The sequence below is a fragment of the Sprattus sprattus genome (genome assembly GCF_963457725.1).
Source record: "Sprattus sprattus genome assembly, chromosome: 1".
Taxonomy (NCBI): Eukaryota; Metazoa; Chordata; class Actinopteri; order Clupeiformes; family Clupeidae; genus Sprattus; species Sprattus sprattus.
The window spans coordinates 21,186,924-21,202,091 of record NC_137920.1 but is presented as its reverse complement, the minus strand read 5'-3'; the positions used below and the strand labels follow the sequence as shown (position 1 = coordinate 21,202,091).

At 45.0% G+C, this 15,168-nt stretch overlaps 1 protein-coding gene across 1 annotated transcript; it reads right to left on the bottom strand.

Annotated features, from left to right (window-relative positions):
• Positions 1 to 6,278: 6,278 nt before the first annotated feature.
• On the bottom strand, positions 6,279 to 12,251 carry fbxl18 (F-box and leucine-rich repeat protein 18; the record flags this gene model as incomplete). The annotated part of the gene is made up of 6 exons (XM_080847677.1): positions 12,126 to 12,251; positions 11,128 to 11,565; positions 9,462 to 10,575; positions 8,902 to 9,304; positions 7,113 to 7,331; positions 6,279 to 6,426 (listed from the first exon to the last, which is right to left on the bottom strand). Exons 1-6 carry the CDS (start codon positions 12,129 to 12,131, stop codon positions 6,279 to 6,281), a joined length of 2,328 nt encoding a protein of 775 aa, XP_080703803.1. The 5' UTR covers positions 12,132 to 12,251.
• Between the last annotated feature and the right edge of the window lie 2,917 nt (positions 12,252 to 15,168).

Sequence of the window (15,168 nt, the reverse complement as noted above, 5' to 3'; positions counted from 1 at the left end):
ACTGTATGCGTATGACACACGCACGTAAACACACACACTCACACATTCGAAAGCACAAACACACACACATTTGCAATCACACACACAGCATTTTACTAGAAAAAAGTACTTGGCACAGTTTCAAGTCTTCTCTTCCTTCCCGCAAACTGAAATTGTGTTACAGAAATGTTTCTCATCATAGCTTACAAAAAACCTGATATGTTAGTGCTGTCAGTTTAACGCGTTATTGACGACGTTAACGCAAACCCATTTTAACGCCGTAAATTGTTCTATCGCATGATTAACGCGCTGTGTTTTTTTTCGAGAGGCTATCAGGTGTACCGTGAATTTTATTTTATTTTATTGGTATGAAGGATCAATACTCCCCTCTGCCTGTGGGTGGCGATACGCAGCGTAATTAATAGGCAGATTTGCTGAAGCGACAATTTGAAAAGTGAGATTAAGAGATACGTACAGTACACGCACGAAAGTCTAATGTTTGAAAAGAAAAATAGTTGAACTCGGTCCTAATCAAGATCCCCCACACCTGATCCAGACGATGAGCCGTGTCAAAAGAAGGCTAAAACGGTGAGCTCAAGACAGTACAGTGATGAGTATCTGTCATTTGGATTTTCCTTCACTGGGGTTCCCGCCGCACCGAGTTCGATGTGCGTTGTGTGTGGGGAAAAGCTAGCGAACAGTGCCATGGTCCCTAGCAAGCTTAAACGTCACTTGCAAACTAAACACCCTGCGCTCCAAGACAAGACTGGAAGCTAGCTATTTAGTAGCGGAACTATATCTAAGTCAAAAAAGCAACATAATGTGGGGGAATCATTGATATTACCCGCCTGCAAAGTCAATGTCATGCTAGGCCCAGATGCAGTGAAGGAGATTGCTAAAGTTCCCCTCTCAGAAAACACCATAGCGAGACGCATTGATGACATGTCTGCTGACATCTAGACTAGAGTGTTGTTTTGGAGAAGATACGCTGCAGCGGGAAATTTGCTTTGCAACTCGATGAATCGACAGATATAAGTGGCCATGCCCAACTCCAGGCTAACGTGTGCTTTGTAGATGGAGCTTCTATACGCGGAAATGGCCTTTTTTGCAAGGCAATGCCCGAAAAACAACAGGGGTGGAAATCTTCTGAGTGACATCCGAGTGTCTCAACCAAGAGGACTTCAGTGGGACAGTGTGTGGGTGTTTGCACAGACGGACAATTGATTTAACTTAAAGAAGACTGCACATTAAAAATGCTCCATGCTGATTTACCTATGGATAACTTTTGGCTGACTGCTGCGAAAGAATACCCAATTGTGACAAACAGGGCTGTCTCTCACAACATACTTGTGCGAGCTTGGCTTTTCAAGTTTAACAGCAATAAAGACTAAACATAGAGAAAGTCTGCGATCTCTTGATGAGGAATTAGGTGTGTGCCTCTCATCAATTCCTGCCCGGACACAACGTTTGTGTGCATCTAAGCAGGCCCAGATTTCGCGTTAAGTGAGTACTAAATTAATGTAATTTCATAATAAATGTATTGTCGCATGGCGGCAAAGTTGTTCCCATATATTATGCTGCACGACGGGTGCACAATGTTCTGTTTGTAAAGTACTAGCGCTTAACGATGTTCATATACCATGACAGTTGTCGTTCTAATTGCATGTCTTTTGTTCTACAGGTGTGTGGCGGTAATGCAGCCGGTCCAAAATGATCTGTACCTGGGCTTAAAGCTTGTGCCATCTAGGCATTAGGATGATGTTAAGTTTAATAAAATACAACAAATAGAACACGCGTTTAGCTTATTTCTTAAAGTATATTATACTCGTGCTGAAACAATGTTTGTAATTGATTTTCATATCATGTCCGGTGGTTGGTGTGCAGTTTACTGTGTATTAGGTGTGCCAAATGTTGTAAAACACTGGGCTAGAAGACATCCAAAACTAAACAGACAAAAAGGGCTGATTACAGCATACAAATATTTACTTGAGACTTTAATCTAAGAGACTTGAGACTTGAATCCTAGGAACTCGCAAATTACTCACTTGCGTCGTCAAAACCCAACAACGCAGTTATCAGCCTTACAAAAAGGATTCCCCATATACGTTAGCATTAAGCTAACGTATTTTCTACCACAGTAAAACATGTGATTGTTTTAGAAAACGAATGTTACATGATGAGATTACTAAAATGTAGTCTGCATGTCTGCTCAGTTTAACAGTGCTACCCAAGCAAAGGTTTGAAAAGAACTTCAAGCTTCAGACTTTCTGTTAGGGAAACAGCTTTCTATCTGCCAAGCAAATGGCAGGCTCATGATAACACGCGCAACCTTTGGGAGCATGAACTGCACTGAGTACATTTTGCGTAGTGATGTGTCATTCGTGAACGATTCGTTCATTTTGAACGAATCCTTACAACGACTCGAGAGTAACGAGTCCTCTCAAAAAAAGATTCGTTCTTTTTCTCGTTCATGACCGCGCATCGGGACAACTGGGACTGTTGCATTGGCTAAGCCAAGGAAACAGAAATGATTTGTTGAATGCAGGTCACGTAAAAATGATCCAAAGACCCGTATCCAAGAGACCCAGTCGGAAAAAGAACGAATCATTTCTGTTTCCTCTAGCTGACTGTACTGAGCCTATGAAGGTCACGTGGAAAAGGATCCAACGACCCATATCCGGCAGATGAACGAATCATAGATCCAAAGACACGGTTGTCAAAAGAACGAATCATTGAACGAAACAGACACGTTTGGCAAAAGAACGAAACATTGAACGATCCGGCAAAAGAACGAATCATTGAACGAAATACCCATATCCGGCAGATGAACGAATCATAGATCCACAGACACGGTTGGCGAAAGAACGAATCATTGAACGAAAGACTGATATCCGGCAAAAGAACGAATCATTGAACGATATCCGGCAGATGAACGAAACGTTGATCCAAAGACGGTCGGGAGGTGAACGATTAGGTCATCTGCCGGATACAAGTATTTGGAGCATTTTTCACGTGATCTGCATAGGCTCAGCATGGGAAGCTAGAGAAAACCGAAATGTTTCGTTCATTTTGACTGGGCTCTGGATATTTTTTCACGTAACCTGCATAGGCTCAGAAGAGGAAACAGAAAGGACTTATTAACCTAGTTCACTTCCGAGTGTCTATGTTTAGTAAGACGTGAATGATATTCGTTCACAAGAAATAATTACAGGTTTAGTTATTTTAACTTTTTAAAACTTTACTTACAGTTCAGTGCAGCGTAATTGTTTGCCGTGATCATTAAATGCTTATGTGATAATAAATGACCATTTCATCCAAACTTTCATATAATATTATTTGAAAATGCAGGAATTAGTATCTGCTGGTTTACATGTAGTAACCTCCATGAAAATATGATACGTATTTGTAGTGGACGTATTTACGCCAGTGAATTGGCTATAAAATTTAAAAATGTTGAGTAGCACCCCCCCCCCCCCCATTAAAATGAACGAGTGACTCGAAAAAAGATTCGTTCATTTTACTGAACGAGATTCAAAGATTCGAGTCGGTAAAATGATCCGAACTTCCCATCACTAATTTTGCGCAACAATTAACCCCAACGCTGAAGCAAGCAGGCGCCTTTAGCTTAATGCTAACGTATATGGGGAATCCTATCAGGCATGAAAACGGTTCAGGGGTGAAAAAGGTGAGGAGGATATTACCCCTCTAGGGGGGGGTCCGGGGGCGTGCTCCCCCGCAAGTTAAATTTAAATGTTCCATATTTTAAAGCATCAATCTTATGCAGTTTGAGATGCTTTTTTCCAACCTGGGGAGAGCTGGAGAAACTTAGCTTCAGCCATGAGTCAAAAATTATTTTGGCCTCCTTACTAGTATTATGCAAGCCATTTCATGCCAGCCTGTCACTGGGTCTATCATTTACAGTATATGAGGCACAATGTGGTAAGGGCACCACAAATGGCTTAATGCATAGCCCCCACGAGAGATGCCGTAACTTAACTTGTCTACTCTTCCATCATGATTGACAGCCAATACAATGTTATGTAATTCAGATTTCAATACATTTTATTGGCAAGGCCCTTCGCGTTAATATTTCCATGCACTCGCATCATCCAGTTATTCAACATAATAAATCAGCAGCGAAAAAAACAATACAATCATATATTCTTTAGAAGTACTAAATGATGCAAAATGTAAGGATCTCTTTTCATTTATGGAATTCTTGTCAAGAAAATATGATTCTATTGTTTTTTTCGCCGCTGATTTATTATGTTGAATAACTGGATATATATATATATATTTAAATATATGTTAAGCTCCTATTAAAGTATCCATCTATCTACTTCCAGTGGCACTTGCTCTTGACTGCTTTGCCTCATAGCTTGGTGACTTGGCCTTTTTGAGCAGAGCATCACTGAAGCCTTTCATGTGACAAGAGTCCCCTTTGCAGCCATGCTCACCTTTCTTGTCACCAAAGTGCTTATCATGTCAGTGCTCAGGGTTGCTCTGTTTTTGGGTCTTGTTTATGGTAACGAGACTGAAAATGGTCATCTGACGACATGATTTGTTTTATACCGGCAAGGCTTGTGGGTTGACTGTTTGCAATAGTAGGAATTATTTGTTACGTTAACAGTCTGTAGTCAAACACCTTTGCAATGGTCACTTTCCCCCAACAGAGCGATTCAAAGTTAGAACAGGGAGTCTCCGTGGCGTTTGAGTTAATGTAGCTAAATTATCTTACTCCATCAGTTATTCACACCGTAGCCGTCTCGTAACCAGGCTAATCACATCATATGCTTGCTAACTTTTTTATACAAATGTATCTGAAGGTTATACCCCTTGAAATGAATCATCCCGTTAAGTTACCGAACACATGTTTTAACGTTTTATATGCTAACATTACGGTCACACAAAAAAAAAATGCGTCCAGCAGGGATTCCAAAATTGTCCGGGATTTTGCCTCGTCGGATATTAGTGTTTCTCTGGGTCTTTCACACATTAGTTATTACGTCTTTACACGTTTTGGAAAGGGAATCACCTACGTTCCACCTTCTTGCGCGAGCTCTGTCATTGGTCAAACTTTCCCAGTGTTGACAGATATAATTCATTATCCTCCAAATACGATCATTTTGAGCCTTTGATATGATACGCCATTTACAATCTGGCAACACTGAGCACCTTGCCGCCGCCAGCACTAGTTGCATGCTTACAAATGTACATGTCATCTGAATATGAAAAATATATCCAACCCCCCAACCCCCCCCCCCCCCAAAAAAAAACAAAACTCATCGAATCTACACGATTCACGTAGGTCACCTATTTTGTTTTCAAAACGGCGAATTTCGCTGAAAGGTGAGTGATTCTCATGCCTGCCTATAGAAACCGCGCTAGGTATTAGCATCAATTAGGCCTAATTCACGTTAATGTTTTTGTATGAGCCTGACATTGGCTCTGCAGATAGATAACAGGTTCCCTAACAGAAAGTCTGAAGCTTGAAGTTCTTTTCAAACCTTAACTTGGGAAGCACTGTAAAACTGAGTAGACATGCAGAATATTTGAGTAACCTCATCTCGTAACATTCGTTGATAGAATGCAGGCTGCGAGGCTCGCGTAAGACCTTACGTAAAAAAACACACACACACACACACAGCACATGCACACCCTCCCAAAAACACGCACACTAACACACAAACACCCTTCCACACACACACACACACACACACATATACACACAAACACACGCACACACACACACACACACACACACACACACACACACACACACACACACACACACACACCTGTATAAACTCAGTCCCAACACAGCACAACGACATGCAATAAAAACTGTAAGGAACATTGTAAGGGAATATCAGTGAGCGCTAGTGCATCACACATAGAAAAGTATGCGCCCGCCGCACGGCATTATGGGGCAACTAAATTGCGGTAGCCTACAGATGAATCTGAACTGATGTTAAGACTGAATGGCAATAACAAGGAACGTCACAAGTCACTGGCTGGCTAGCGCTACAACACTTTGATTTTTACCAGTATTCCTCACTTGTTGACAAGTTGCCGTGTTTGTCTTCCTTAACCCTGAAGTTAAAAACATGTAATCTACTTCGGCCGTGGAGTATTCGGGTGTCGGTATCCATTCTCTAGTGTGTGTATGTGTGTGTGTGTGTGTGTGTGTGTGTAGGTCAGCAAATCTACTAAGAACAATCCAAATACTGAGCAACAAAAGTTTGTATTTATTATTGTTCCTACACACAAACACTTGCAACTTTCTCTCTCTCTCTCTCTCAAGCAGGTGGTTGCTGAGCGACACGGCTCTTGTAGAGTGTGATCTGGTCCAGGTGTGTGAGTGGAATCTCTCTGACCACCTGTGGCAGGTCCTCGTGCAGGAGGGGAAACACCACCACACTGAGAGAAGGCCTGGAGATGGAGAGACTACACACACACACACACACACACATATGTATTTTCATTTGTTCTGAATAGTAAACCTACTCCACTTAGCATTCTTTATACAAAATATTTTGGAAAAATATTTAATATGTTGAAATTGAGTGTAATTTGCAGCCCTGTTATTATTGAGTTTTTTTTCACTTGCAGGGGCTTGATTGCTTTTTTGGGTTACTTTTAAAACTTTACATGCACTTCAATTTGTATTACTATTATATGTATTTATTATGATGATAACATTTGTATAAACATGTTAATACATTTGAATTCAAATTCCAACATTTTGAGTCGACAAATTAATCGATTACCAATATAATCGTTAGTTGCAGCCCTAACACACACACACACACACAAACACAGACGCACAGACACATACAGTTCCGCTTGAAAGTATGTGAACCACTTGCAAGTTAGGAAGGGAAGGGAAGGGAAGGAAAGTTGTGTATGTGTGTGTATGTGTGTTCAATTTGTGTGCTATGTGTGTACATAAAACATGGAATTAGTGTACATGCAAAAGTAAGTGAACCCCATAGAATCACATACTTGCAAGCTGCACTGTACACCGACACACACAGACACACACACAGACACACACACAGACACACACACACACACACACACACACACACAGACACACAGACACAAACACACACACAGACACAGACACACACCTGTCCATCAGGCTCTTCTGGAGGGTTCTACAGGCCACCAGGGTTCCGCCCATGAGCAGGTGACACATGATGACCTCAGTGCAGCGCTGCATGAAGGTTGCCACGGCGACAGGAGTGAAGGTTCCATTTCGGGAGACGATGCAGAGACGTTGAAGCGCACGACACTCCCCCACCGCCTCGAAGAACGCTGCGTTAGCATTAAAGTAGGGCTGCTCAATGCTAACACACACACACACACACACACACACACACACACACACACACACACACACACACACACACACACACACACACACACACACACACACACACACACACACACAGTGTTAGCATTAAAGTAGGGCTGCTCATACTACAATATGGTACTAACACATGTAGCATTTACTTTTTCTTTTGATCAAGTAAAGCTGCTAAGCTTTGTCCTTGAAAGGTAACAGGATTGGCTAATAATCAGACTCTCCAGGATTTTGCGATGTCGCGATCGCACCAATTCACGCGAATTCAACGATTACCCGCGAATTCGGCGCAATGTAGCAATTTCAACACATCGCCGCAACTTTCCCGCAAATTTGACAAATAATTGTCATCTCCCACAACTTTCTCCTACCCTGCGGACACGGTGCAGACACTAGCAGAGTTCTAATCTGTTGTAAACAATGAGAATGGCTACACCAGGCATGGAAACTAAACGCAGCCCATGTCCACTGAAGATTCAGAAATAGATCTGGCTTCAATGTTTTATAATTTTCCGCAAGGTGTGCGTGCCCCTTTTTACATAGAGTCTGGTAATAGAGCTATGAAATATAATGAACATTATATATTTTGCTGTGAATAATGAATGAAGCAATACATCTGAATATTTCCCAAACCCTCGAGAGCTGTTGCCATGGAGATATAACATTACTTTTGGATTGAAGAAAAGGTAGCAGAATGGATTACATGAAATTGGAAGACTTTAAATTAATAAATGAAATTAAACAACATAAACTCCTGTACGGATAAAATAAATCAACAAGGATAGCAAATGTGTTGTTTTATGTGTAGGCTGAGATATTCATAACATTTTATTATTTCTAGATAACTGTCTAACAGCTGTTGCCATTCCCACGAGACGAACATTTGAATGCCGCAAAGTAAAAGCAGAGGGCAGAACAGCCTATTATGCTACATTTTTGTAGTCCTGGTAATATTGTGTGTGGCATGTTGGTAAGGTTATTTCGAGGACCATTTCTCAACGATTTGGTTCTTTAGAGAATGTTTGTTTATTAATTATTTATTTTTCAACAAATAACTCAATTATAATTACAAAGAGGGAAGTTAGTAACTTTGTAACTCAACTTTCACTTGCACCCGCAATTTCACCGCAACAAAACACTTTTTGGAAAAGCGCCTGCAAACTCAGTAATTTTAGGCCGCAACTAATGAAAAGGCCCGCAAAATCCTGGGGGGACTGAATAATGCTATTTTGAGAGCGGGAGAGTTGTGCTCCTTTTATATCATTGGCAGACGAAACCCATACACTCCAAAGTGATGATATCGATTTTTTTTTAATAAAATATTTTTTTTAGCCCCACTCTGCACGCCGGAAATCCGGCACGGTGCCGGAATACTTTAATCCCTGTGTGTGTGTGTGTGTGTGTGTGTGTGTGTACCGTAGGTCTCGTAGACGTTGGCAGTGCGGTAGAGCCTGTAGAAGCGTGTGTGTGTAGCACACGGTGTGTGTGTGTGTGTGTGTGTGTGTGTGTGTGTGTGTGTGTGTGTGTGTGTGTGTGTGTGTGTGTGTGTGTACCGTAGGTTTCGTAGACGTTGGCAGTGGGGTAGAGCCTGTAGAAGCGTGTGTGTGTAGCACACGGTGTGTGTGTTGCCCAGGTTGGCGATGGAGAGTGAGGCGAGGTTGGCGCAGTGCTGGGTGAGTTGGCACAGGCTGGCGCCCGTCCGTAACCCTGGCAACGCTGCCAGCGTGAGCACGCGGAGAGAGGGCCTCATCGCCAGGGCAGCCACCGTCCGCTCGGACACGCCGCGGGCACACACACACCCCACCGCCTGCTTCCGGATGGGTGGGTCGTAACGGGGCGTGGCCGAGCAGAACTCCACCCCCACCAGCTCCAGCTCCTGTAGACGGGAGCAGCCAATCAGGAGCCGCCGGAGCTGACAGGTCCCGCCCCCCGATGAAGACGACGAGCCTATGGCGTCTGATAGTATCAGGAATTAGGAGTTAATTTATTAAACATATCCATAGTCAATAATTATATCTCATATCTTATATCTCATACTCGTTTGGTATGAGAGGGACAGAGAGAGAGAGAGAGAGAGAGAGAGAGAGAGATGACAATTGGGATAAAATATTACCCTTTACGTCGGTCTCAAGCCGGTGGGTTTCCACGCCGACACGCCGAGCTTTCCGAAGCCCCTGCAGGGGGCCGGTCTCCCGCGGCGATGCAGAGGTTCCGTCGTCACCCTCGGCAACCGTGCAGACGGACAGCGCGAGGGACAGCAGATGTGTGAGCTGGGCCAGAACGCTGCAGGGGTGTGTCTCTGCTGTTGCCATAGCGCCCCTGTCGCCATGGTGATAGTGCATCCCGCTGATATTGAGGTGCCGCAGCATCGGGCAGGACTCACAGAGCGCCCGCAGCCAATTACAATCAAGTTCCTGGCCACACCCACTCAGGTTTAGGCTCCGCAGGGGGCTGAGGTCGTAGTCCGGGAGACAGGGGGAGGGGCCTCCCCGAGCCAAGCTGATGTAAGCCGGGCATCCCCGCGATAAGACACGCCCCAACCCGGCCCCGTCCAACCAGGAGCCAGGCAGCTGCAGCGCTGTGGTTGGTCCGTTCCCCTGCGTTAGCCCCTCCCCCAGGCTGTCCAGTAGGCCAATGAGGGCGGGCGGGCGTGGAGGGGCGGATCCGGGGGCGGAGAGCAGCAGGCGTGTCAGCCGTGTGATTGGCCGGACGCTCAGAGGTGCCAGCAGCAGGGCCAGCAGCGTGCGATTGGCGGCTCCGGGAGCCAATCTGGCGCTGAGGCAGCTCAGGTTCTCATAGTGCGCCACGCTGCTCTGGCTGACAGCCAGCTCCACGCCCCCATCACAGGCCCCGCCCACCTCCAGGCGGAGCTCCAGCCTGGTGAGGGCGGGGCACAGGGGCAGCACGCCGTAGGAGGGGAGCAGCAGCGTCTGCGTGAGGCTGCGGAGACGAGACAGCGTGCGTCTGCCGTCTGCACACAGCTTCTGCAGGTCCGACCCCCGGCCCACGTCCAGAGCCAGCTCCTGCAGCTCGACCGCGCCGGCCAGGAGACGAGCCAGGCGCCCCGCAGACAACACACACCCCGACACGTCCAGACGCCGCAGTCTCGAGCAGCGCCACGCCTCACACACGCACGCAGACGACAGCCAGTAGCAGCCGCTCAGGTCCAGAGACAGCACCTCAGAACACACACGCCTCAGGACAAGACGCACACACTCATCACTCACCTACAGGAAGAGAGAGGGAAGAGAGAGAGGGGGGGGAGAGAGAGAGAGGGGGGGGGGAAAGAGAGAGAGCGAGAGAGAGAGAGAGAGAGAGAGAGAGAGAGAGAGAGAGAGAGAGAGAGAGAGAGAGTGAGACCACAGGTCCAGAGACAGCACCTCAGAACACACACGCCTCAGGACAGAACGCACACACTCATCACTCACCTAGAGGAAGAGACAAAGAAGAGACAGAGAGAGAGAGAGAGAGAGAGAGAGAGAGAGAAGAGAGAGAGAGAGAGAGAGAGAGAGAGAGAGAGAGTGAGAGAGAGAGAGAGGGGGGGGGGAGAGATAGAGGGGGGGGGGGAGAGAGAGACAGAGTGAGAGGGAAGGGTGGAGAGAGAGAGAGAGAGAGAGAGGGGTGGAGTGTGAGAGAGTGAGACAGAGAGATCTTACCGTGTATTGCCCAGGGAGACTGATGGAGAGAGAGACAGAGAGAGAGACAGAGAGAGAGAGAGAGAGAGAGAGCGAGAGCGAGAGCGAGAAAGAGAGAAAGACAGAGAGACAGAGAGATCTTACCTTGTATTGCCCGGTGAGACTGATGCGGCTGATGAGGCTCTTGTCTCTACTGAGCGCGTGCAGACGCTTACACACACGAGCCACATTCAGGATCAGGTCCTGGGGTGGAACATGCAGCAGAATGTTCAACAGGACTTCATCCGAGCAGTCCGCAAGGCCCACAACCTGAACTCGTCCTTCATCAGAGCAGTCCTCCACTCGTCTCCCATCTGAGCAGTCCTCCACTCGTCCCCCATCTGAGCAGTCCTCCACCCGTCTCCCATCTGAGCAGTCCTCCACCCGTCTCCCATCTGAGCAGTCCTCCACTCGTCTCCCATCTGAGCAGTCCTCCACTCGTCCACCATCGGTCATCACTTCCAGGCGGTCTTCCGTCACGAAGGGAGAGCACGTATCCACCATCCCACAGACCGGCTGGGCATCACCACGGCAACAGTTCTGCTGCAGAGTAGCACAGGAACACTTCAGAATGCTTCACAGACGTCAGGCTGAGAACACTGTGTGTGTGTGTGTGTGTGTGTGTGTGTGTGCGTGTGCGTGTGCGTGTGCGTGTGCGTGTGCGTGTGCAAGACAATGAGTGTGTGTGTGTGTGTGTGTGTGTGTGTGTGTGCGATGGGCTCCCTAATATACACTCACTGGTCATTCACCTCGATCTCGATATTAAACACACACTGGTGAGTTGGCCTGTGCCTGTCAGACTCGTGAACGGGCTCGCTAATACACACACACTGATGAGTTGGCTTGAGTCAGTCAGTGTGCTCCATAGACGTTTGTGAAGAGAGAACCACAAGACAAAAGTATCGTAATTTACTGACAAACTTTTCGCAAGCCACGGTTGGGTTAACATTCGTGGGGTATAGCACGTATTCCACCAGGTTGCAGCTAATAGTTGGCTAATATTAGCTAGGTTGCTAGCATGTTAGAAATAGACTGACATGTATTAGTTTTACTTGACAGGCGGGCAGACATTTTTCGAAAAAAAAAAACATCGTTTCGCTTACCGACATGTTCAAAATGGTCCCGTCCTTTCATTCGGACTGTCACTGTTATTTATGATAATACCAAGTCCAGAACAGGAACAAACGTTAGACTAATTTTGCAGAAGGTCTTCCGAAATAAGACTGGTGGAACCAAACGCTGGTAATGTCATGATTCACACGAAATAACAGAGGCAACGGATTCACTTCCGTCCCGTCCCAAATTACTTCCCCCGCTTGTCGATGCCGGATCGTAGAGTAGACGTAGTCGCGCACGCGTCACTAAAATGTTGGTTTATTTAACGTAATGTTTAATAATGTTGTAAACGGTTAACAGCATAAGCCTAAACGTCGACACAAGGCTCAACGTCAAATTATTTACCAGTAGCAAAGAATTTAGCAGTGACAATCTGGATCCGCTACTCATTATAATTCCTTTTCACCAAGGCAAAGCTTTAGGGCAGTTGAAAATGCCATGCATACCATGTCTCATATTAAAGTGTTTTGTCGCCTTGCGATATTAAACACGTCTTCACTCGTAAAATGTTATTTGGTTCATAATAGTCATTGCCTCTCATCATAGCACATTAAACTCATAATATTTGAGTGAAAATTAAACAAGTTGCGGTAGCCTACACTTTGGACCCACATTGGTTCAGACTAGACACCACAGCGCAGTGGCAGGAGTTCATGAACCTAGTTTTGATGCTTGGGCGTGCAGGGACGGCCCAGTGTTCCGAAAGCCCAATATTCCGAAATCTCAATATTCCGAAAAATATTCCCCCTGGGTTAATTTAGAAATATTTTAAGTGGCACAAAACACGCAGAGCATTTAATTTGCGCAGCGGAGCAGAGACGCTTACCGGGCTATCACGCATATTACTTTTCCTAGGCAATATTTGTTAATTTAGCCAACTATGGTACCATTTGTGCGAAGGAAAACACTGACAGATTGTCGCAGGACATTAGGCCTACAAGCACTGACAAAGAATACATTAGCCTAAATGCATTGGCTATCATACAAGTATTGTTATCATCGCGATGCAAATGCCATGTGTGTATAATAATAATCTGAATTAAAATTCATGCTTGTGAAATAAATGCATTTATCTGTTTATGATTGTGTGTTCAATTCATTGGGATGTTCATGTGGTTCTCGTTGCTGTGCTCACAATTTCGGAACAGCGGGCTTTCGGAACATTGTGTTAACTTTTCTGTTGGAACATTGTGCTAACTTGTCTAACTAGTCTGTCTCTGACCGTGGTTGGAGATAGCAGGGGAGACTTTGTTAAATGCTGCAGGGCCGAAGTTTACCGTTCATAACTTCGGGGTTAATTCCCTATTCCTTCACTCTGTTGCTGGTTAACAAATAAAACGTGTTGAGTTTTATCAGCAGAGTGGTGCTGCTGACGATGCATAGGAAGGAGACTGACGACTTCTCTCATTTAAGGACATTTATTTTAGAACAATGAAATGTGGCCATCTGCCAGTTGGGTTGAGCGCGGACTGACTGGAATATAAAAAGTCACGCATAAAAATGTCCATGTACGGGAAGTCCATTAGGTCACAAACAATACATGAACATTCATCACATTAATTAGTGTGTGTGTGCTCTTGCGCCCTCTTGTGTCGCTAAGAGTAAACAATATTTACAATCATGTAACCTGAGAACATAAGAAATAGGCTTACATTTTAACACCCCCACTTGTACTCAGGTTGGTAACACAAAAAACACCAAAACAAGATTGAACAAATGTGTACCTTTGGCTTACACATATTAGTCACCAAAAAGAAGACCTGCAAACTTTCCCAGTTTGAACTTGCTGACAGGCTTCGTCATCACATCAGCGACCATTTCATCAGTAGCACAATACATTAAATTCACCTTACCCTCATTCACAGTAGACCTAATAAAGTGATACCTAATGTCTATGTGTTTACAACGCTTTCTATTCACAGGATTTCTGGCAAGAGCAATCGTCCCCTGATTGTCTTCGTGTATTACCGTTTGTGTGTATTGGTAACCATCCATATTCTTCAGTAATTGTTGTAGGTAAAGGCATTCCTGAACAGTAGAAGCAAGTGCCATATACTCTGCTTCGCATGTGGAAAGTGCAACAGTAGGTTGCTTCTTTGCCTTCCATGAAACAAGTGCACTGTTTTCACTAAGACTAACACAGTATCCTGTGGTACTGCGGCGATCACTGGTATCAGCCGCCCAGTCTGCATCACTGTAGGCTTTTATACCAAGATTCTCAGTGCTTCTCCTAAAGGTTAAACCTTTGTCTGCTGTACCTTTAAGGTATCGCAGGACATGCTTCACAGTAACCCATTGTTCCTCTGTAGGCTCAGCTAGGTACTGTGACAGCCTGCTCACCACAAAACTCAGATCAGGCCTAGTGCAGGTCGTCAGGTATATCAGACTGCCCACGGCCTCTCTGTACATTCTGATATCTGTCATTTTAACTGCATCATTACTGTATTCGAGCTTTTGCTCACAAGGAGTATCTCTCACCCTGCATTCTGACATGTTGAAACGCTGTAGAATTTTGTAAGTGTACTTCTCTTGTGACATCTTAATGCATTTATCAGACAAATCAAAATCAATACCAAGAAAATGTTTGAGTTGCCCCAAATCTTTCATCTTGAATTGCTCTTCAAGCATCCCTTTCACCTTTTTCAGTTTCCCTTCATCGCTTGCAGCGATGATCAAGTCATCTACCCACACAATTATGATCACTTTCCCTTCTTTAGACTCTTGGGAATAAACACAGTGGTCAGCTTGGTTTTGTGTGAAACCATTTTCAGTTAAGCAATCATGTAAAACCCTGTTCCAGTTTCTTCCAGACTGTTTGAGACCATAAAGCGATTTCTCTAGCCTATATACTACACCCTCTTTTTCTTCATAGCCCTCTGGTGGATTGATGTAGATTTCGTGGTCGATGGGGGCGTGTAAGAACGCGGTTTTAACGTCCATTTGGTGGACCAGTAAATTTTCCTGCACTGCCTTCTGTAGCACAATTCTAACACTGGTTAGATCTGCTGTAGGTGAAAACGTTTCCCCATA